General features: G+C 40.4%; 3 protein-coding genes across 7 annotated transcripts; all 3 read right to left on the minus strand.

The window, feature by feature from the left end:
- Positions 1-859: 859 nt before the first annotated feature.
- Positions 860-5108, minus strand: dlb (deltaB). Its single transcript, XM_026328664.1, has 7 exons — positions 5019-5108; positions 4700-4939; positions 4489-4546; positions 4131-4388; positions 2681-3042; positions 2127-2343; positions 860-1904 (listed from the first exon to the last, which is right to left on the minus strand). The coding sequence occupies exons 1-7, from the start codon at positions 5067-5069 to the stop codon at positions 1186-1188; spliced, it is 1905 nt and encodes a 634-aa protein (XP_026184449.1). The 5' UTR covers positions 5070-5108; the 3' UTR covers positions 860-1185.
- A 6321-nt stretch (positions 5109-11429) lies between these two features.
- LOC113142784 (nuclear apoptosis-inducing factor 1) lies at positions 11430-15262 on the minus strand. Of its 4 annotated transcripts, none has more exons than XM_026328051.1 (5): positions 14585-15262; positions 13714-13929; positions 13066-13503; positions 12712-12765; positions 11430-12627 (listed from the first exon to the last, which is right to left on the minus strand). In XM_026328051.1, exons 2-5 carry the CDS (start codon positions 13838-13840, stop codon positions 12185-12187), a joined length of 1062 nt encoding a protein of 353 aa, XP_026183836.1. In that variant the 5' UTR covers positions 13841-13929; positions 14585-15262; the 3' UTR covers positions 11430-12184. The 4 variants fall into 4 exon arrangements, with proteins under 4 accessions (XP_026183836.1, XP_026183835.1, XP_026183834.1 ...); XM_026328050.1 differs by having other exon boundaries at positions 13030-13503; XM_026328049.1 differs by having other exon boundaries at positions 13639-13929.
- A 127-nt stretch (positions 15263-15389) lies between these two features.
- Positions 15390-21518, minus strand: capns1a (calpain, small subunit 1 a). 2 transcript variants are annotated; one of them, XM_026328052.1, is made up of 11 exons: positions 21369-21518; positions 20677-20733; positions 20556-20592; positions 20367-20459; positions 20148-20205; positions 19973-20037; positions 19391-19459; positions 18838-18916; positions 17406-17522; positions 17211-17269; positions 15390-17065 (listed from the first exon to the last, which is right to left on the minus strand). In XM_026328052.1, exons 2-11 carry the CDS (start codon positions 20721-20723, stop codon positions 17039-17041), a joined length of 651 nt encoding a protein of 216 aa, XP_026183837.1. In that variant the 5' UTR covers positions 20724-20733; positions 21369-21518; the 3' UTR covers positions 15390-17038. The 2 variants fall into 2 exon arrangements, with proteins under 2 accessions (XP_026183837.1, XP_026183839.1); XM_026328054.2 differs by having other exon boundaries at positions 21378-21463.
- Between the last annotated feature and the right edge of the window lie 290 nt (positions 21519-21808).

The raw sequence follows: 21808 nt of genomic DNA on the forward strand, positions 1-21808 counted from the left end.
AGTACCACAATTACAGTTGAGGTCCACATTTGTACCCTTAGACGCTACAGACAACACATCATAATTACAGCATCTTACATAATATAATTGCTCATTGATAAAGTCGAAGTTGGCAACAATTCAGTGGTTCTTTCTTCTCAGTGTGAAGATGTTCCTGCTTTTCTGTGTTATGTAAATTGAATATCTTTGAGTTTCAGGGAGAAACTTTACAGTTTTACTGTGTGTTGACAAAGCACAGTTTGAGTCTATGACTAAAGGCACAGGCTTGAACCCTGTGGAACAGAGACACACATTCAGAATCACTTCAAAGCCAATCTTTTATTCCGCATCACAACCACAACATGTTGAAATTAAATATGAAAGAAAACATGGAACATAACACAAACTTTGGCATGAAATTAAAATGGCACCTAGAAGAGCAATGTGATCAGCAGTTTATAAAACATATATATATATATTATACATACATTATACATATACATATATATTATATTAATGGCTGACTTGGTGTGAAAAAGCACATTGTGCTTATATCCCTGCATTGAATATATTTGGGATATTTCACACACAGCAAGTACAGCCCATAAAACATCAAGCATCGGTCTTCATTCAGCATCATATAAATAATCTCTACATCTGTGAGAATCTAAGTAGAGCTATAAACATAAGTTTTCAAATAAATAAATAATATAAAGAATAAAAATGATGGTACGCACAATAAGGAAGTAATGACCAAAGGAAGATTGAGTACACCAAAACAAAACAAAAAGTGTGCATTTAAAATAATGATAAAAAAAGAAACAAAGGAACATATTAAAGACAATAACCCAACACAACATATTTTTGGGCACGTTTTCCAAAGCTTGTCGGAGTGTTGTGACTTCCTGTATTTGGTTTGTGATGTAGGTCCTGTGAAACACTGATCATTTTATTTGTTTCTTTGGGTCTTAAACATGGAAGAGCTTTGCCCAGTACATTTTTCAATAATATATCTTTATCAGAGAAGTTCATTTGTCTGTATATGTTTCTTATCCTTACACATTTAACAGTATTTTATCTTCAGTATGAGCGTACTTGTTTTCAACTCATGTATTTGCTTATCCCCTCACTGTGAATGAAAAGAGACGAGCAACAAGTGCTAATATGCTTCTTTCCCTGTTTAAAGGTCCATGTTTTCCTCCAATCTCATCTCAGTCCTGCTCCAGAGCCCAGGCTGGCCTCGTCCCTCCACATAAAGTCCTGATGCTCACCTCTTGCCAGGCTGCTCTCCACAGGATTGTGCCTGTACCCAGATCTGCCGTCCGGGCACAGAGAGTGGCTGAGGTGAGCTGTGCTGTTGCTGATCTTGAATAGGCCATTAGGACCAAGAAAGGCTTCTCTCTCACCTCCACCCAGGTTGTTGACCGCCTCCAAGTCATTATAAATTGCAGTGTCACTCAGCTGCTTCCTCCCCTGCAGTCCTCTTCTCCTCCTCCTTAGAAAGATAATGACAGCCATCAGAGCCAACACTAGCACAGACAGAATGCACGAGATGGTGAGGGTGGTGGAGGAGGCCTGAGAGGTTTGGCGCAGAGCAGGTTTGAAACTGGGCTGGAGTGTGAACTCACAACTTGGACCCATAAAGCCCTTAGGGCACTGGCATACTGGCCCAGTGAAATGGGTGAAGCAAGTTCCGCCGTTCTGGCAGGGCCGAATGCCACAGGCGTCTGAGCGCACAGTGCAGTTCTTGCCAGTGTATCCCAGGGTGCAAGAGCAGGTGTAGTCATTTACACCATCTTGGCAGGTTCCTGCATTTTGACAGGGGTTTGAGGCACAGTCATCAATGTTGATCTGACAGTTGGCACCTGTGAAGCCGGGCTGGCAGCGACACAAGATGGTCTGGCCAAGGTCCAGACACTCACCACCTGGAGAGGAGAGAAATACTCAGTTCAGCGTTCAAGTGATCGGGCACAACCACATGAAGAATGCTTGTTAATGGGATTACATTTAACACCATCTCTGTGGTGTTGGGTATAGTTAATAAAACATATTCACAAAAACAGTTTAATATGTGGCCAAAAAAAATTCCTTATTTGCCCTTCACCCATAAGCTGTGGCCAGAAGGGGGCTCTCTTGTGCCCACTCACCATTCAGACACGGCCTGTTGCTGCAGCGGTCCAGCTTCTTCTCACAGTTAGAGCCCGTGTAACTTGCAGGGCAGCGGCAGGTGTAGCCTCCTGTCATTGTCCCCACACAGGTGCCACCATTGAAGCAGGGACCATCTGCACATGTCATGGCAATAATCTCACAGTTCTTACCATAGAACCCCTGTGGGCAGGTGCATGAGTAGTCATTCTCCAGGTCCTGTAGAAGGTGGAAGAAAACCCTTCACATTATGAGAAAATATGTAGGAACAGTTTAAAAGTGTAAAGTTTGACAGGGATGGTGAACGTAATATGCAAATGTATAATAGATATAACTGATTGATTTATGTTGAGGTGCACAGTTTTAAGCATTTTCATTTATTTCTTAATTTGTATGTAACATAGACATGTTAATGCAGAAAATGTGTCTGTCTCTTCATGTACTTCTGAAAGGGAATAATAACATTTATCTAATCTTTCTTATCTTAGTTTACAGGTCTTCTTCCTGTAAACCAACTATTTTGCTATTGGTGCACCTTACCCCACTGTGTACTCACATTGCAGCTGCCTCCGTTCTTGCAGGGGTTGCTGTCACACTCATTGGTTTCAAGCTCACAGTTGGTGCCTCCAAAGCCGGGCCGGCAGGTGCAGGTATAGCTGCCTTGGCCCGTGTTGGTGCAGGTCGCTCCATTGGCACAGGGCTTGTGGTTCGTGCAGTAGTTCAGATCCTGGTCACAGAAGAGGCCACCCCAACCCTCCTGACAGTTACACTGCCACGGCTGACTGCACGTTCCATGAAGGCAGCCTGGGTAGCGGACGCATTCGTTACAGGAGGGGCCCTGCCAGCCCATGCGACATGTACAGCCCCCTGGGGCTTCACAATAGCCATGCTTCTCACTGCAGTCCGCTGAGCAGATGGCTGGAAAATAGAGGGAGGGGAGGGTGTGTGATTACAATGGACATGCCTTCTCCAACATCTCACACACACACATGTACAGGGCCCCCGTCTGACCCCAGCCCTGTTCCAGACTTCATTATTGGTTAAGTATTAAGCCAAGCAGCTGGTAGGCACACTGCTGGAGAAAAATGCTTTTTTATCTCCTCCTTATCACACACACATATAAGTGTATTTTGACCTTTGTGAGGACAGTCATAGACATATTGCATTACCCAAACCCTTACCATAGCCTAACAATCACAGCTAAATGCCTAACCCTAATTCTAACCCAAACACTAAAACCTGAAAAAGTGAGGACTGGAAAAATGTCCTTACTTTGTCAAATTGTCCTCACTTTGATAGAAATATGCTCAAAATTGTACTCACAAAGATAGAAATACAAGTACACAGAGCCATAGTACACAAACACAGCCATAGTACACAAACACACCCAGATCACGTTGAAAAATGAATGTGTGTCTGAGGGGCCACAGCTCTAACAGAGGACAAACGGCAGACACCATAGACTGTCTCACAAAAGAGCAAAACAGAACACAACAGGACATCACTCAGATAAAATAAACACTCCAGCAGCAAGGTAACAAGTTTTAACTGTGCCCTGAAGGTTTTTCAGCTCATGGAAAATTGGAAGGTTTAGGATGCATATTTTTCATCTTGCAGTCCCCAGATGTTTCTGTTGTTTTGTGATTACACTTCAAGTAGCAATACATATGTTTAGTTGTTGGGACTTGGCCATCTTAGTTCTCAGGACAACATTTATTTTTACTGTTATTATCCTTTGTAGTTATTTTGTTTCATACTCATTTAAAACACTGTCTGGCTTTGTTTTTTTAAGATCACAAAATAATATGAAATATTAGCATGAAATTCTACTGTAAATACACTACTAGTACCATCACTGTATTAGTGTACTTATATGATACTGTATGAGTAGATGAGTCCAATGTTTTATTTTTTTCTTAAGGAGCTAAACTTTCACTTGCTTCCTGAACAGCTCAGAGACTACACTGTAAATTATAATATGTCGGTAAATGCTGATATACACTCACGCTCAGAGCAGTAGTTTCCCTTCCAGCCCTCTAGGCAGATGCGGTTGCCCTCCTCGTCGCAGGAGTAGTGGCCCAGCGTGTCGTCCCTCGGCCGGCAATAGTCAGCGCAGCCGTCTCCAAAATAGTACTCGTCGCAGAAGATGTGGTAGGAGTACCGCAACTCGCTCTGCTCGCCAAAGTGTACGTCCTGGGACCAATCCTCTCCGATGGCAAGTCTCCTCCTGGTCGCCAGACGGCTCACAAGGTTGTTCTGGTTGTCTGCGAAGAGAAGGGGCGATTTTAAAATCTGTATGTCAGGTAGAAAGTTTATTTAATTTAATCAAATTATTCGATTAGAGGACCGCAGGAAGGAGTTTACCTGTGTATTCGGTTGGAGATTCGGCGTTCCAGGCTTCAATGATCAAAGAAAATGTTCCCTACAACGGGAAAAAGGACATTATTAAAAAAATGGTAGATAAACTATAACATGGCATGATAAACGTGACTATGGAGTTCTTAATCAGTAGTTCGCTCCTATACCACTTCTAACAACTCTTTTCTTATTGTTTCTGTGTTGTTTTTCCATTTACCGGCCACTTGAAGTGGAAGGGCACCCTGATGGGAGCGCTGCTGGAGATCGAGGTGTGATCAGCCCTAATGACGTTGGTGTGTCCGGTGCCAAAGGTGCAAGGCGGCTCTGCAGAGATCACATCCTCTGGGTGTTTTAGGCAAATTCTAAAAAATATATGACAGTCCCTGTGTCGTCTGCAGATGCGTTGGGCTGTGTGGAATGAATGAATCTTCAACTCAAACACACCGGAGGACAGTACCTGAAGTGAAGAAAAGTTGTTAGACGTACTGCACGACAGTTTGATCATGTTATTTAAACACAAACAGACGGCAACCTACTGTTTGCACTAAGGCCAAAGTCATGAGGTATCTCAGGTGTAGAGGGGCCATTTTTTCTGAGTTTCAGTTTCAGCCTCAAATGGATGTCCGCATTCAACGTGTGCAATAATAATTCCAAAAGATGCTCACAGTGTTACTGTCTACGCGATGTAAAGGAACAACTCTCCAAACATTTCATCCCCCTGGATTACGTGATCCTTTCGGTGTCTCTTTAATCCTTTTACGTCCTTGTACGTGGACTCCACTTATTTGGATTATGGTGCGTAAAGACGCAGAGGATTTTATACTTACATGCAGCGCGTCATACGGCAAAGAGGTGGAGCCGAAAAAGACCCCAGGGGAACAGCGGGGCACCAAGTCTTGCCTGAGGATTTAGACAGCCCACATTACATCTGGACAAAGTTCTTAATAGGAATCTACATAAGAAGCTGTGACGGGGCAGATATGATTAGCATTGTTGTATGAATCTAAATTAGCCATATCAGTGTAAAATTATATTGGTAGTTGAAGTCGTAGTCAGAAATAGTCACAGAAATCCATTTATATCAAAAAACAGCAATTTAAGAAAGGTTTAGCTATATACAGGTTTTAGTGATGTGTAACTGAAGATTTTCAATAGTTGGAGTTGGAGTTTATGGGACATGAGCATGCCGCAACTGCATTTAATCAAACTCGCACTACTAGATTAACTTTAACACCGTTTTTCGGAATCAACAGATCACTACATTTCACTTTGGTGGGAGGGGGGACAAAGTTTGAACTATCATGTTGCCTTTGTCTAGACCTCATGCGAACAGCTGTATGGTAATCAACGGCACATGGTTGACCGTGTGGGGCTCCAAACCCGGCTATTGTTTCCCCAAAGCTCGCACACACGCAACCACTAAGCCCTTATTGATTCCTGCACCTGTCGCTTGCAGGGATATGGTCGAGGGTAAACACAACTGAACTTTTAATTACGCAGTTCAGCAGCTCTAACTATCACGGCTGATGTAAGCCTTCATGTCCAGGGTTAATAGAACAATAAGCAGCTCCAAAGTGGATGGTACATGAGGCTTTTAGAGCGCTTAAATACATGAATCATTCACTGACTGTAGTGACGTGTTGATCGTCGCATCGAGGCGACTTTAACCACTTCTACATCCCAGTGGTGGTCCCTTACATGGGCGTGTTAGCTTAACATATAATCACTGTCAGACTCTGACTGTGCATGAAGATGACTCCAGCAGAAGAAACAACATATGAACACAAATCAACATAAAGTAAATAATGTTAAGATGGTAACGGCATGAAATGTTTTTTCCGTGTAAAAAGTAGAGCAGTTTGTGAATCTCAGACTGTAAACGCATGTGTGCTGCGTTATGTGGAGGCTAGTGGTAGATGGGTGGGGGCTGGGGACCAATTGCTATTATAATGAGAAAAAGGACGCGTGCCTGAAGTGGCCTCTGTATATCCTGGCACGCTTCCTTGTAGGACAATAAGGACAAGGAGGAGGAAACAGTCTCATGTAAAGTAAGAAAAACTGAGGCTGGAGTGTTTTGCAGTTTTTCATCAGCAAATGTTTCTGTCACGCCTCAGGTACAGACCAGTGGCAAAGACTTCCAGGAAATGTTTAACAAAAAAAAGACATGTTTATATTTCAATAGGTTTTTACAAGTAATCTAAGTTGAAGAACATGCAAGAATGACAGGTGTAAGTTTCACTATTACTCTGTTATGTGGCTATGTGATCGATTTTACGAGCAGAAAATGTACTTATTAATGGCAAAATGGCTTGTATTTACTGTGTGCAGTCAAACACATAATGAGAAGACCGTTTTAATTTTGTTGTATTTGTTATCTGAGAATTTTTTTAAGATCACCCTTCTCAGCTCTAAAATGTACTTGATCATGAGTTTGGTGTAGAATGCATCATACTTCCTCCTGTTTGAAGTGATTTTTACTTCCTTTGGGAGAGAAACCTTTTATTTTAAATGTATGCAGTGCATCTATATATCTGCTGCAACGTTAGTACTGACTGCACCTCTCCACTGAGGGGGATGTGTGCCTTTGTGTCAGGAGAGCAGATGGACAGTGCATCCCCTCAACTGTTGTCATTTGTATTACTTGCAGGAGTGTGACATGAGCATGCCATGGGGCATGGTAACCAAAGAGGAGTCATGTCATCCCCCCAGACCTCCTATTAGTTGGAGTGGTTGGCATCTGCCTCATCTAGAGCCCACAGCAGCTTGGAGATCCTTTTCCCCAAGGACGCTTGAAGAAGGAGAGGGGGAGCTGCTGTAAATCTGACTCCTGTGGGCCCTCAGGGGAGAAGTTGGTCTGTTATGGCCACTTCTGCAGTCCCAGCCTGCTGTCTGACTGTAGGACAATGGGAGGTGTAGAATGGGTGTCTGGTGGGCTGTGATGTCTTTATGATGTGAGTGTGTATATGTAACCTCAAATGTATGCATGCCACTTGGTTGATTGGTTGGTCTCATTAAGATGCTGCATGCTGAAGCACTGCTTGGTACCAAAAACTGCACACAGCCCTGCAACCTCCCCAAATGAGCAAATTTATGGGCTGAGTCAAAGGAGTACATTATTGGGCAAATCACTGGCTGACAATAAGGCACAGAAATACTGTGTCTTATGACTTTTCTGTGCTGTCCTTGGTTGCAGGTCATGAAATCAGTGGTTTGAAATATTTTAGGCCATAAAGGACTTACTTTAGCAATACACTTTCTTAGGCCCTTCCTCAGACTGGCAGGACAACTGATTTACAGACAACTGCTGTGCTTCTCCTTAATGTCCCTTAAGGGGGACATTTGTTACATTATATTTGTTTCTCTTATGTGAATAGGCAGTCTAACTACAGCTTTTCGCCACACTCGGAAGTCTCCTCATTGGACCAGGACCTTCTTTTAGTTATGCTGCTCCAGGCCTACACTGCCTGAGGACTTCCCATCATGCACCAAGCTCCTCTCCACTCCCCTCTTCACTCACCTCCTCTCAGTTCCTCTCCTCTCACCTCCTTTTCTCTATGCTCCTCTCTTCTCTCCTCTCTTCTCTTCTCTCCTCTCCTCCACACATTTTTATAGTGTTATCATTAAACCATCAACCTGTCTCTTAGACCCCATCCTGACTAGACTGCTTAAAAACACCCTGCCATTAATTGGCTCATCTCTGTTAGACTAGTTAAATTGTACCACAGGCTTTTAAGACTGCAGTAATCAAACCCTTACTCAAAAAACATAGTCTTGATCCAGGAGTCTTGGCTTATTATAGACCAATATCCAACCTACCTAAGCAGCTATCAGACCACTTACACAGGAATGAACTATTTGAAGATTTTCAATCAGGATTTAGAGCACATCATAGTACAGAAACAGCACTGTTAAAAGTCACCAACAAACTTCTCTTAGCTTCAGATAATGGACCTATCATTATTTTGTTATAGTTTCTTGGCTTATTATCCATCCATCCATCATCTATACCCACTTATTCCTAACCAGGGTCACAGGGATCTGCTGGAGCAGATGGAACAAACAAATCTGCCTCTGTGAGTCACAGATGCCATTACAAATCCTCCCCAAAACAGATACAATCAGGTAAATAAAACAAAACTGAATGGCTTTGCACCAGATATATAATTACTTTTTTCTGATGGAGTATAAAAACAGGCATGATAATTATTTAATTCCATCCAAGCTGAAAGACACATCTGCCCTCCGTCAATCCTACCTTTCCTGCCCAGCCCAGACTCCTGCAGTCTCAGTGGCAGATGGGAGATAAAAGAGGGATCTGGGAAGAACAAGGGAATGAGAACAGGTGGGGGTTACACATAACGAAAAAAAAAGGGCAAAGGGGTCAGTAGAATGGGGGAGGAAACATATATGGACTTGCAGAAGAATAGATCAATGGATAGATTTTTTCCCTTTTTATTGTGCCTCTCAAAATCCATGGCTCAATTGCCAGATGTCAACTAATGTGCAACTCAAACATTTTATATAGATTATGGTTTTGGAGAAAAATGAAGAATATACATAAACATATTGTCAGTCAAGTGGTTTTATTATCTGTAACACCATCTAGTCAAGTACATATAGCCAAGTATATCATTTGTTTTTAGCCCATTTGTTTTTAATATACTGAATATTACTTGAGTTAGAATTTATTTTTGCTATTGCTAATGTTGCATTGATTCACCCATACCTTATATACAGCAGAACAGTACAGAGAAATGCAGCCTATAAAGGAATTTAATGATTGAATCAGGAACTGTTTTCACATGTATAACAGGTAAAAACGTATTTTATTCTAAAGCGACAGGGGGAGTTTAAGCAGAATACAATTTTATAGGCACTAAAAGTGATTAATGCCCTATCAGAAAGGCTTAAGTCTTTAAGTTTAAGGGCTCTGTAAAGGGCTGAAGGTAAAAGACCAGGCCACAATGTGAATACAGCTGCCTTTTTAGGACCCCCATCCCCCAGCCAGACACTGATGCTGCCCTCTGCCTTCCAGCTATGGATGAAGCCCAGCAGGCTATTGAACTCCTGCTGCATCCCGCCCTCCTTTTCTCCCCACTGTGGCACACTGGACTAGCCCCGGCAGCTGTTTAACCAAATGAGAATGAGAGGGGAACAGTGGAGTTTGTGTGTGTGTGTGTGTGTGTGTGTGTGTGTGTGTGTGTGTGTGTGTGTGTGTGTGTGTGTGTGTGTGTGTGTGTGTGTGTGCGCGTGCACGTATGTCTGTTTCTGTGTGCGCTCACTTCAGTATATGATTAAGAATGAAGCTCAACAGAGTTGTAGCCAGCATCCTAAAGTCCTAACATCCTTAGTTGCACATTTATGGTTAGAGATTGTTTTATAAGGGTCCAAGGAGTGTCTGGTGGACTAAGGATGCCAATATAGATAGAAAAAAAATGATGTATAATAGGAGATAAACTGTTTCTTCAACAAATAGCTGAAAATAATTGTGGGCCCCTCTCTATGCCATCCCTATAAACAAAAACTTCTCTGTCATTGCTAAAAGTTACAAAATTAATTTTCTGTCTTATGCATAATGAAAACTCATCTCAGTTTCTCTTCAGTTTCACTATTTACCTTCCTTTTTGAAGAAGTTCAACAACAGTCTTTTCTTTTTGCAGGGTTGTGTTTGTCAGTAGTCCTGTTTGGTTGTGTCTGCATATTGTTAAATGAAATGATGGTAAACCTATGAATCATGCCACTTATAGACTAGAGTAGTTTAGTAATAGTAATAGTGTAAGAAAGTGATTGAACTACTGAATACTATTAACTGGGAATTCCATAAAAGTAACTTACAATGCCACTGCAAAAGGACATGTTTTGATTGTATGTTCTATCACTGCACAAGACTTTGTAGAGATGTCTTACAACACACTGAGAAGTGCTTTGTCTTGTGAATAAGCTGCCTGTCAGTACAGTTTGACAGACTGTCAGGCTCTCAGAAAGATTGTGCAGTGAGCCCCCTATTGCAAATTCCATGACCCTGCAAGACTGGCAGTGACGTATTTACTGCCTCATAGACCGCTGGCTCACCTAACAACTGCTATTATGTGTAAAAATAAAAGATGATCAAACATACTGCAACACTGCATAACCTAACTTCATAAATGACTATACTTAAAATACAAATCCATTGCCTTTCTGAGTTTTCTTACTGTCAGCATCATCCATCCATCATCTACCACTTATCCTTTCAGTCACCAGGGGATGGAGCTGTTCCCAACTGACACTGGGTGAGAGGTAGGGTGCACCCTGGACAGATTGCCAGTCTGTCAATGTTACTGTGAACACATCTCATAAAAAGATGAAAGTTAGTGTGTTGCCTTTCAACTTCGACTTCCCCGTCTTTCTTGTGGCTCTAAGCCCTGAATCATTCATTCCTACTTAAGATACAAATATTACAAAAGGGTGCTATATGTATAGTTTATAAAGGCTTAATAATTTCCTAAATAAGTTGGGCATTGTAATTTTTGGAAAATGTCACTCAAACGGAATAAAACTGCGCATATGTTTAAAATAAAAGTACAATTACCATGTTCATCGTTAGAAAGGAATAACAACTTAAGAGTGATGTGATTTTAATGGCTTTAGGACAATAGTGGAGCTGTACAGTACAGAAGAATGTATATCAAGCTCCATAAATAATATTTTTGTCTACCGCCAGCTTTGGTCTTCAGATGGATTGCATTGACTATAAGAAAAAAACAGAATGCCATCAGCTTTATAATTTACAGTTTATGTGTCATTTTTTTCCACTTAAGGATTCTCCTATGTGTATTTGAAGAATGTTTGTGAAACAGGTCATATTTTCAAATTTAATTACTGGTATGTGCAATTCTTCAGTCAAATATTATTTATATATTTATTTAACTTATTTTTAATCAACGGCATTTGTAGTAGGACCAATCTAAAGATGTCAGGATAAACTTTATTTAAAAAAATAATAACAATAACAATAAAACCCCAGATGGGAAATTCCAGCTCCCTAATCCAGATGGATTTACACTTTCTAATAACTCAGTATCTGAATTATTACAACACATTACTGAATTATATCCACTACAGCACTTTCGAGGAAAATGACCTATCCTTTGTTTAAATACATGAGGACTTTATTCCATGTTAAAAACCTTCAAGTGTGCATGTTTGTAATGGAAAACAATCACAAATAATTCTGTTACAGGCATTTCCAAAGTATCTAATACATCTTGTTTAGCTCATATGGACCATATAATGGTCAGGTACAGAAATTCACTCAACATTACAGTACATTTGATCAATTCCAGACAATGGAAGCTACAACTTATACATGGAAACATGAACAAATTTGACTGACATTTCGAAGACTCTTTGCATGTCAACATTAAAGAATGTAAAGGCTTTCAATATGGTGTTTCAGTAGCAAATAAGACACCCTCCACATTTTCTTTCTATATGGCTAACATTGGTTATTTTTTCAATCCATTTTCTTGTGCCACACAGAAAGCAATTTTATCAATGTTTCTACAAACAGTTTTTCAATAAACAACCAAGGAAAATCTGAGGGGTACTATTAAAAGTACAGCAACCAGCAGTACAGTCCAAAGGAACTATAAAGCTCCTGTGCCTGAAGGCCCTGTATCATGTCAGTGACACAATTTAACAACTGTCTGATGCTGTGCTGCTATAATGCTGGACGTCCATTCAGTTTGTCATGCATGAGTGCAATGGCTCCACCTGTGAAGTCTCTGAGGACCTGCACTGTCTCCCGTTGGAGTTGCAGCGATTCACGTACAAACTCCTGCTGAGTCTCTGCCAGCTGCTGCACAGACTCAGACAATAGCTCTAGCGAGCGTGAAACTGTCTCCAGCAGGATGTTGGTGGCATGCTGCTCTTGAAGGCTTAGAGACGCATTATGTAGCAGGCTGTCCCTCGTGTTCTGGGAGGGCTGACCTGACATCGGAAGCGTAGCTGTCGACATTGATGTTCCAGAGGATGTCTGATGTCGTCCTTGTTTCTGGATGCCATTGTTTCCTTGATGATCGTCCATTGGTTTTGATGTCTGAGCAGAAGAAAGTGCGTCATCTCTTTGGTCATCATCTGAGTCTCCAAAAGTAGCTTCGGTATCTTGAGTCAAAGAAAAAAGGTTATTAGTGTTTTATTAATACAAAAATTCAAGGTCTTTTTTCACTGACACACTTGACAATTCACCTTCTGTAGGGGGTACTTCATACTGCACATCAAAAGCAGGTTGTGATGAATCCCCTGCAATGTTTAAAGCATGTAAAATAAAAACAACCAGAACCAATTTCTCCTAAATAATACGTTAATTTCACTATTAACAGTTTATTTAATGCTCAAATACGGATCACCCACATCCACAAAGAAGGATGACATAATGTAGTTGTAAAGTGCCCTATAGGAATATCAACTTTAGTGATGCTCAGACTCATATTGATGCAAAGTGTTCATCTGATGTTCAGATGAAAGTGAGCCTGGTGAACTATTCATATTACTACTACTACTCACCACAATAGTTAGGTGGAAACTGAACCTCTTTGCTACCTGATTGTGTAAGTCCACCCATGGTGTAAGAGGTTGCAGGGGGCATAGATGTCATGTCTAACCCGCCGTTTGGAGAACCCTGCATTCCTATCATATCCTCCTCTTCCATTTCTTCTTCTTCCTCTGGCACATCGTCATCATCTCCGAGTGGGCCAAAGTCACCAGTGCACTGGTCTTCTTCATCCATTTCCAGAATTTGGAGCACTATTTTCTCTGTCTGATTAAGGTCTCGGGAAAGACGTGAGTTGAGACCCCTGTTAGGGACAGTCCCTGACCGCATGGCAGCCACTTTCCGCTTGGTGTCACACTTTAGATCAGACCATTTCTTGATTACTTCAATGACTTCGCGTTGGCACTCCCCAATCTCATTGACACGTGCAGTAATCTCTGCCCATGTGCGCTTCTTCACGTCAGTTGGCACACCGCGATTGAATTTGCCTTAGGGGAAAAAACAAAATCACCTTGTATCAGTGTCCTTGTCACATTTTAACATTTACCTTTTTATTATTCAAAATGGGGTTTGTATACTCTGTATGCCCAAACTGTTTTGTTCCACTGTAATCACTCATTCACCTTCTGGGAACCCAGACACAACGCCGTAATGCACCACCTCTTCTTTTCTGAAAGGATTTAGTTGAAGACACATACCCACAACCACCATACGATGCTTCCTCACTTCATCCAACAGTATGTGAACTTCACTGAAAGAGAAACGAGCCTTTCTTTTCTTGAAGCGTGTAACACTGTCTTGGTTATAGTATATTGGTGAAGACATCCTCCACTGGTAGTATCAGCAGGAATCCAGCTGCTTTGTAATCTCTGCCGTGCTCTGCGTCCCCAGCTGCCTGTCAGCTGCTCAAAAACCTGAGCAACAAAGTTAAAATGCGTGTGAATTTGCTCATTAGTCACTAATGTATGGTATGGGCTTGTTTTTTATTCCAAACTCTGCATGTGATCTTTGAAACTTAGCAAGCGTTAATGATGTAACATCTTAGCAATGACCATTTGTGTAGGGCTAATTTTTAAATAAACTAAACAGATAATAAAAATATATTTTTTTTCCGTAACGTGCTTATGCCCATAGATCTCGACGTTCTCACAACCAGGCAGAGAAACAATGCACGTTTAGTGTGACAATAAAAGTCTAGGACTGAAAGAGTGAATGAACAATGGACGATGCTGTAGTCACTTTACACATGAAATAATCAGGTTAGCTAGCTAGATTATGTCTAGTGCCTTCTCTTGTTCCAGTCAGACGATACTTTTACCTCCACTGCACTGATTGTCCTTTTTAACCATTTCTTAGTGTGTATTTTATACAGTGCTACATACCCCTAGTTAGCTAGCTTTAATGTTACACAATAGCACACACTAACGTTAGGTTAGCTTTCTTTGCAGCATGACGTTAGCTAATGCTACGTTACAGTCAGAAATAGCTACTAAAGCACTTAGTTCAGGTACCCTCACTTCACAACTCTTACGTTAATGCCAAAAATAGATAATGAGATGACAAACATACCCCCTAGAGAAAAGAAAATTTGGGATTTGGTCCAAAAGCGAGATGATAAACTTCCTTATCGCCCAGATAGCTATTTGTCAAGCTAGCCAGTATGACGCTAAGGCTACACCAAAAATATCCGGTGAACAGTCAACGATACCTACGTACCGTTGGCTAACTAAAACCGGTAGTTAGATAAAACATTGACGAACACAATATTAGTATGACAGTGATCACTCTACGACTTTACACTGTCACCTAAAACAATTACTTATGTCTAGTTTTACTTCAGACATGTCACGTTGTAACATTATGTGGTTTTATTTTGAAGGGCTACACTAACGTCCGGTATTATGTGCTCGCTGACCCAACTACGGAGGAAATTAAATGAGCTATCACACACATTCTTATTTTTATATATATATATATATATATACACATACATACATACATACACATATACATACACACACATACATACACATACACACACATACATGTGTGTACTTTTTTTGTTTAAGTGGGCCAACTTTTGGGTCAGGAGAGGGCACTGTTGTCTCGGGGTCAGACATTCACAACACTAGCTTTCTTCGACAGATATGACGCCAAATATATTTTGGTCAACTAGTATCACTGTAAAACCCATCAATTCATAGCCTGTGAAGGATTTCTATTTAAATGAATATGTTTCCCTTTAAAGTTAAGGAAGATTATGATTTAGGAGCTCTGAAGCATCACAGCATTAAGAAAAAATATTTGAAGTTGAGAATTCATTACAAAATAGAGGAGCCCATCACAAAACTCACCAGTGCATCAACAAGACTCGCATAGATAAGATACCCTTTATTTCCAAATATGGCACAGGTATTTATTTTACCAAGTATTTTCTGAAACAGTATAATAACGGTGGCTGTCAACCTCATGGTAATAACTAAACTTAAATGGTTAAAAACACTTCAGAATGAATCTTGCTGCATGCATTAGTTATCAATTCAAACATTATGCTGGCACTGTCTGGTGCAGGCATTTTGAATAGGTGCCCAGTAATGACTGATCAAAAAGCTGAGACAGTACACTACAGCCAAGTTGCAACATTAGCGTTAACATTGCAAAATATCAGCCTGCCCAATCATACTGCCTGTTGTGCTGTTAATGTATATTTCTACTACAAAGATATATCGCTGGATACACTGAACATACAGTATACATTAACTAATGGTCATTAATGGTAGCTCATTAATGGGGTTTTATTATACAGTCATTGTTTAGACCTAGTGGGCTGTAGATACGCACACAGAATAACAGCATAGCTCTGACGTAGAATTATGGAGTTTGTTTTTGAGCTTATGATTGACTATGATGCAAGTCCCGTAATTCATACACCTTCCTAACTTTAAATAAAATATTTAGCTTTCCTGCATGTAATTTTAATGATAAAAGATAATTGTGGCCTTTGGTCTGACTTCACAGACACTGAAGGTGACTGTGGTCTAATAGTAAAGTGTGACATGTATATAAAGTTTTACAAAGCTGACTTACTCCTGACCATCTGAAAGTCTCTGCAAAGATGTGCCTCCTCTCAAGGCTGCATGGTTGTGTACAGACTGGCAATTTCTTCAACACTACTGTTGCAACTGCAACTAAGGTGGGACAACTTACAGTTCTTATGTGTACATGAGATTTAGTGACCTCACGTAAATCTTACAATGCAAAATCTCCACCTGACATCAACCCATGCAGAGGTCTTCTCAGCCATGGCCTGAGAGTGTGCTTAAGCCTATTTACTGAAAATATACTATAAATTAACACACTCCTAAAACCCTGCACATTCTTTCATATGGCAGGAGTCCTTGACTCATGGAGTGCTTGACTTAACCTGAAGTTAGGTGGGGCTTTTCTAAGAATTTGCCAGTTTACTAAATTCCATGTACTAATATGCCAAAGGCATACACTATATTGTCTCACTCCAACTGCAGAGACATGTAGTTTATACACACCCACACAGTTCTGAAAAGGACTGACCTAAGTAGGTTTTCCTAGTCTTGTCAACAGGTGACAATAACTTCTCTGAAAGTGTGAATGTTAGAAAATAAGACTGGCACTAAGGTGGCAAACAGGCGTTTTGTGAAAGCAGACAAAGACAAATAAGCTGACCAAATGACACCTTCTCAACATACTATCATGTTTACACACATGGTTAATGCTGCTACATAATTGTCCAATGTGTTCAGTAGCATTCATTTTTGATCCTCAGCTGAGTACCACTGTGAATGCAGGTTTATGCTTTTCTTGGTTGGTAGCACAGTATCAAATCTAGGGAACTCACTGCATTGCACTAATATTCTAAATAAACCTGCATACACAATGGATTTGCTGAATAACATAGGAGGTTGTTGGGATAGATGGTAAAAAAATTGTACTGTCGAGACAAACAAAGTGGTTCTGTGTGACAAGCAGGAGAGATGCCACCTGGACTCAAGAATACATGGTCAACTGAAGCCACTGAAAAGAGAAGAAAAAAGCTGGTGAAAAGAGATTAAATTGTCACTAATGTTAGGGTTAATCAATGCATCTGAATGCGTGCTTTTAAAGAAATGTAAATTCCATCCAAAAGCCACTAATAATAAAACATCAGAGATCACTCTACCTCCTTAATATTGACTTTGATAGTCCCATTTTTATCCTTGTCCAGGGTATTGAAGGCACCTACATCAGAACAGATGATAAGCCTACTATACTTACACAGTTTAACAGATTAGATTTCAAGTTACGCATTATCATCACACAGATAATGCTGGTCAGCTAATAAACACAATCTATTAAAGTGATATTTTAAACTTACGGCACATGGCATCCAGTCTCACAAGGCACCCAATGTAGTTGTCAAAATCCATGTTCCCATTTTCATCGCAGTATCTGCGAATTATCATCTTGAATATCTGGTCACTGAGGGGGAAGCCTGAACAGATAAAACCAATGTCATTTTAGAGTTGAACAGCATTTAACATAAAGGCTCTATGTGTTGAAACACTTATCAAGGAGTTTATATTTACCTAATGTTAATCATAGGTCATAATCATAGGTTTGGCATGTCCTAATCTTGTAAATTTCATATTTGATAGAATAATGTAGGTTTCTGGGGTCTTATTTATAAAACTGCATAGAATCCTTAGCACATGAATATAAACCAAAATTGGTGTACGTCAAACATTCAGAATTATAAAACCATATGCATGCACTTCATGAATACTAATACGCATATTCATGAGTCAGGCATGAAGCTGTTCTGTCGCTACAATGAGTCAGAACATCAGATAAGAAAAAAAAAAACAAACTAAATTCCTCATGCGCTGAGACGGAGAAACTCCTAGGGGAGGTAGAGGTGGAAAACATTTCTTGGTCACAGCAGGATGATCATTAATAAAAACAAGCAATTCCAAGTGGCAGTGTGTTGCTGCTGCTGTTACTGTGTCAGTGGGACAGAGCTGATTTAAAGGTACACTAAATCTTTCTACTCCTTTATCAACAATTTGAAGACCAGAGTGTAATAGGCAAACAAGCGTTTCTTCATGCCGGTGTTGTGCCAGAAAGTGATTATGGTCCATGGGAGCACACAAAGTCTGTTAAACATGACTGGCCCAGTTTTTCCCCACACATAGAGCTGATTTTGTCAGTCAAACCATCATACAGTTATTAAACATACTGCTTGTGTGTCTGCGGTAGTACGAAGGTAGACTACTAGTCAAAAGTTTGGACACACTTTACCATGGAATTGAATGAGAAAGTGTCTCCAAACTTTTGACTGGCACTGTATATCTTTGTAAAACTTGCCCTTTTCAGAAAATTGTAAATAAGCCTAACTGCAGCTAAAGGAAGTAGTAGTTTAGCGTGCATTCTTCTGTTGCAGCTCCTGGATGTAGATCACAAACAGGACAGTCTGTACTGAGGTAATAATATGCAACAATTGCCTGTGACAGAGTTGTTTCTGCTGTAGTTTTTACTGAGTCACGAATAAAACACTGGCGATGTAATCAGGCTATGTGCCATTACACAGCCAGCTTCAAAAGCCAAACATTTAACCAAGTGCATTTATTTATGTAAAGCTTGACTATGTATTTATGCAATGCATATACATTCTCCATGTAGCCCGTTATCACTTTGATAAAGACTAAGGTTATTGATGCATGATACATGTTAAACAATAAACACAATAACCCCTTTGAAATCATTCTGGCATCTAGTGCAAATATTTACACAGCAATGGGGGAACTCACCTGCAGCTCTGAAAGCATCGGGCAGCTCACTTGCATCAATGACACCAGAGTGATCTGCATCATAGTTCTTATACACGGCCTAAATAATACAAGATTTTTTAAGCATTTAGATTGAAAGTGAAATTACACCTAAGTATATCTATTTGAGAAATATTTATAGGTTTAATTCAACAAGTACCTAATAGACGAACATCACTGATCAGAAGATTCAGAATCAGAATATTGTCAAAGAAAAAAAAAAAAACTTTGGCATTAACATCTATCAACAAAAACTGAGATGATTGGGGTTTTTTTTTTTTTTTTCAGTATTCTTTTTTCAATGCCAAAGTGTTTTGTAGTACAAATCCTTCAATGCCAATACTTTATTTTACGGTTCTGATTTTATTCTTCAGTGCAAACGTTTAACTGTCACTGTTCTGGGTCCATAATACTGTTGATGCTTTACACAGCATTTTCTTCTGTGCTCACCGTTACAGCAGGTACTTAACACAAACCACAGGAATGTAGCTGTGCAATTCAGAAACATGAGTGAAGCAACTACAACAGCACTTGCCTGCCATTTCTTTATGTTGTCCCAGAGGTATTTGAACTCATGAAAGCCAAGTTTTCCAGTGCTGTCACTCTGAAATAGCATTAAGGACAAAACACAACAACCTTCTTTAACTCCAACTTAGACAAATAGCTGCATTACTTCTGTATTTGCCCAAGGTGTATTTTTTACATTCCTACACCCAGTTAGGTGGAGCAACACTCGGGCAGGGATTGTAATGTCAACTTTTGTCTGACTTGTTCATTTACACTACAAATGACAATGAGCATGTAACTTCCACTTACTTACTTTTACACAATTTTCTAGCTAAGTATGCAATTACTATTGATCACTAACTAAACTAGAACCCTACTAGAACCAACTGTTGCACGGTCTGAAAATTTGAGTCTGACTGAAGCTCTGTGATCAGGGCCCTTTTCAAGAAATGACATTTTATGTCCACATTTTTACTGAGCTGTGAGTGTGATTCAGTCTGGTGTCTGGTATTGCCAGCTGGTGGTGTATTTGTTCTGTACTGTCACTGTCAGCTTCATTCTGTCACCTGCATTATGCAACAAAAATGCCTACTAATAACAAAGAGGATACATCCATGACTGCCACCATGCTCCTACAAGACTCAATGGAGAAGCCATCTGTCTTCAGGTCTCCATCTGAAATATAAAACAGTCATTTGCATTGTTGTATCTCTCTTCACATACATACACAAATAATGTAGAAACCTTAAGAGACATCAATTATGATAATTACAAACAAATCTTACGCTTTGTGATGATTCTATTTAGGATGTTCATCAACTCAGATGGACTCACTTCCATGTCCTGTAGGACAAACAGTCAAGAGTGTAAAGATTTAAAAGTTTGCAGAAAGATGTACAGCCCCACATCTGTATGGTAATGTACATCATGTCTTAGAACAGTAAAACAGTATGGATACTGCAGAAAACAAAAAAATTGGCAGTACAGGCAGGCATAGTACTCACATCTCCAGCAAGCTGCTGGAAGACTTTGCGAAACTGTTTCTCCTCATCACTCTCATGCTGCTCTGCGTATGCAAGTGGCCTACGTGGTGGAGGCTGCAGGACAGCAAACATTACAAATTCTGTGATCAGCCACAGGTAAACTTACAGTGATGGAAAGATATGACTGCTAATGAATTTTGTGTCACTCACAGGATTAGAAGGCACAAACTGGGCTGGGTCAATGTTACTATGAAAACAATCAAGAGGAAAGTTAGCCCAACTTAACAAACGACTTATTTGGCTTGAATAGGTGAATTGTGTAGATTCTTACCTTATAACATTAATTAAACCGCCGATAATCTGTCTGGCAGAAAACATCTTCGACGAACTGTGGATGCAAAATGCAACAACCAGCTGAAAGACTTAGACAGTTGGCTTATTTTGGGTCAACCAACATCACACTTGCATTTTGATTAGTCATGCAGCGGAGTTATTGGCGGCGCACCCACTAACTTGGCTAACGTTGGGTTAACGCTGTTGAAATATTTCCTGGAAAACGCCAACGCCGCACCCAGATTACCGTGAATGTCTACAGCAGCAGACTTGAACCGCCGATTAGTAAACAAAATGTTTTATTTCAACATCTCAGTTAAGAATGGGTACATGAAGTAAGGTGGAGTTACGGCAGCTAACTTACTTTAACTAACGCCAACTAACGTCACGGTGTAAACATCACGCTACAACAGCACGTCAAGTTAACTCACCGTGCTATTCATTTGTGCCTGCTTTATACCACTACATCGTCGGGACGTGCAGTAGCTTCGGTCTAAGCCCTGGCAGACCCGGCAGGAGCACAGAAAACATCTAACTTTAGCGGTAACGTTAGATCGCTGGGCTAGCTGAGCCTACGTTAGCGTTTAGCTAACAGCAGGTCGATGCTTTCTACCCAAACTCAGAGTAACCGCGACTACGTTATACACGGAGTCCAAAGATAACTCATCTAAAACTTTATTCTATAATTACCGTGGGTACCAAGGCTTGCAAGAGTTGGTGGTAGGAACCTCGACCGAGCTGAGACGACTTTCAGCAGGCAGGAACACACCCTACGGACGGAAGCAGGAAGTGACAGGACGTCGCCTCGGCTGTCAGTAAAACGGGTTACTGGTCTGATGAATTAACACTACGCCACTTAAATTACACTGTTTACATGGCCTGCTGTCTAGTTGCACTGCCACCACTTCAAGGAGTGTCTTCTAAAGCGCATAAACACTGAATTTCAGAAAATACACAGTCATTTTTTTATTGGCAATAAAAACCATTTAATTGTCTTTCTGTAGGAGTGTCAAGATGTATGTGCCCCATTGACGCTGTTTTTTTCATTTATCCGTTTATTAATTTATTTTTCATGGTGTGTGAACTTCTGAAAAGATTGCCACCTTTTGGTATGGAGTCACAGTCACCGT

This window comes from Mastacembelus armatus, chromosome 14 (genome assembly GCF_900324485.2).
Source record: "Mastacembelus armatus chromosome 14, fMasArm1.2, whole genome shotgun sequence".
Classification (NCBI taxonomy): domain Eukaryota; kingdom Metazoa; phylum Chordata; class Actinopteri; order Synbranchiformes; family Mastacembelidae; genus Mastacembelus; species Mastacembelus armatus.

Excerpts from the sequence above, each read along its gene's own strand:
- dlb (XM_026328664.1), bottom strand. The coding sequence starts at position 5,069 with ATGGCCCCTCTACACCTGAGATACCTCATGACTTTGGCCTTAGTGCAA. Across the intron at positions 4,940-5,018 it reads CTTTGGCCTTAGTGCAAACA|GTACTGTCCTCCGGTGTGTT; the intron begins GTAGGTTGCCGT and ends TCTTCACTTCAG. Across the intron at positions 4,389-4,488 it reads ATCTCCAACCGAATACACAG|ACAACCAGAACAACCTTGTG; the intron begins GTAAACTCCTTC and ends TTCTCTTCGCAG.
- LOC113142784 (XM_026328048.1), bottom strand. The coding sequence starts at position 13,840 with ATGTCTTCACCAATATACTATAACCAAGACAGTGTTACACGCTTCAAG. Across the intron at positions 12,766-13,029 it reads GTTTCCACCTAACTATTGTG|GGGATTCATCACAACCTGCT; the intron begins GTGAGTAGTAGT and ends TAAACATTGCAG. Across the intron at positions 12,628-12,711 it reads TGAAGTACCCCCTACAGAAG|ATACCGAAGCTACTTTTGGA; the intron begins GTGAATTGTCAA and ends CTTTGACTCAAG.
- capns1a (XM_026328052.1), bottom strand. The coding sequence starts at position 20,723 with ATGTTTTCTGCCAGACAGATTATCGGCGGTTTAATTAATGTTATAAG. Across the intron at positions 17,523-18,837 it reads CGATGCTTTCAGAGCTGCAG|GCTTCCCCCTCAGTGACCAG; the intron begins GTGAGTTCCCCC and ends TTATCTGTTCAG. Across the intron at positions 17,270-17,405 it reads GAGACTGGATGCCATGTGCC|GTGCCTTCAATACCCTGGAC; the intron begins GTAAGTTTAAAA and ends GTTCTGATGTAG.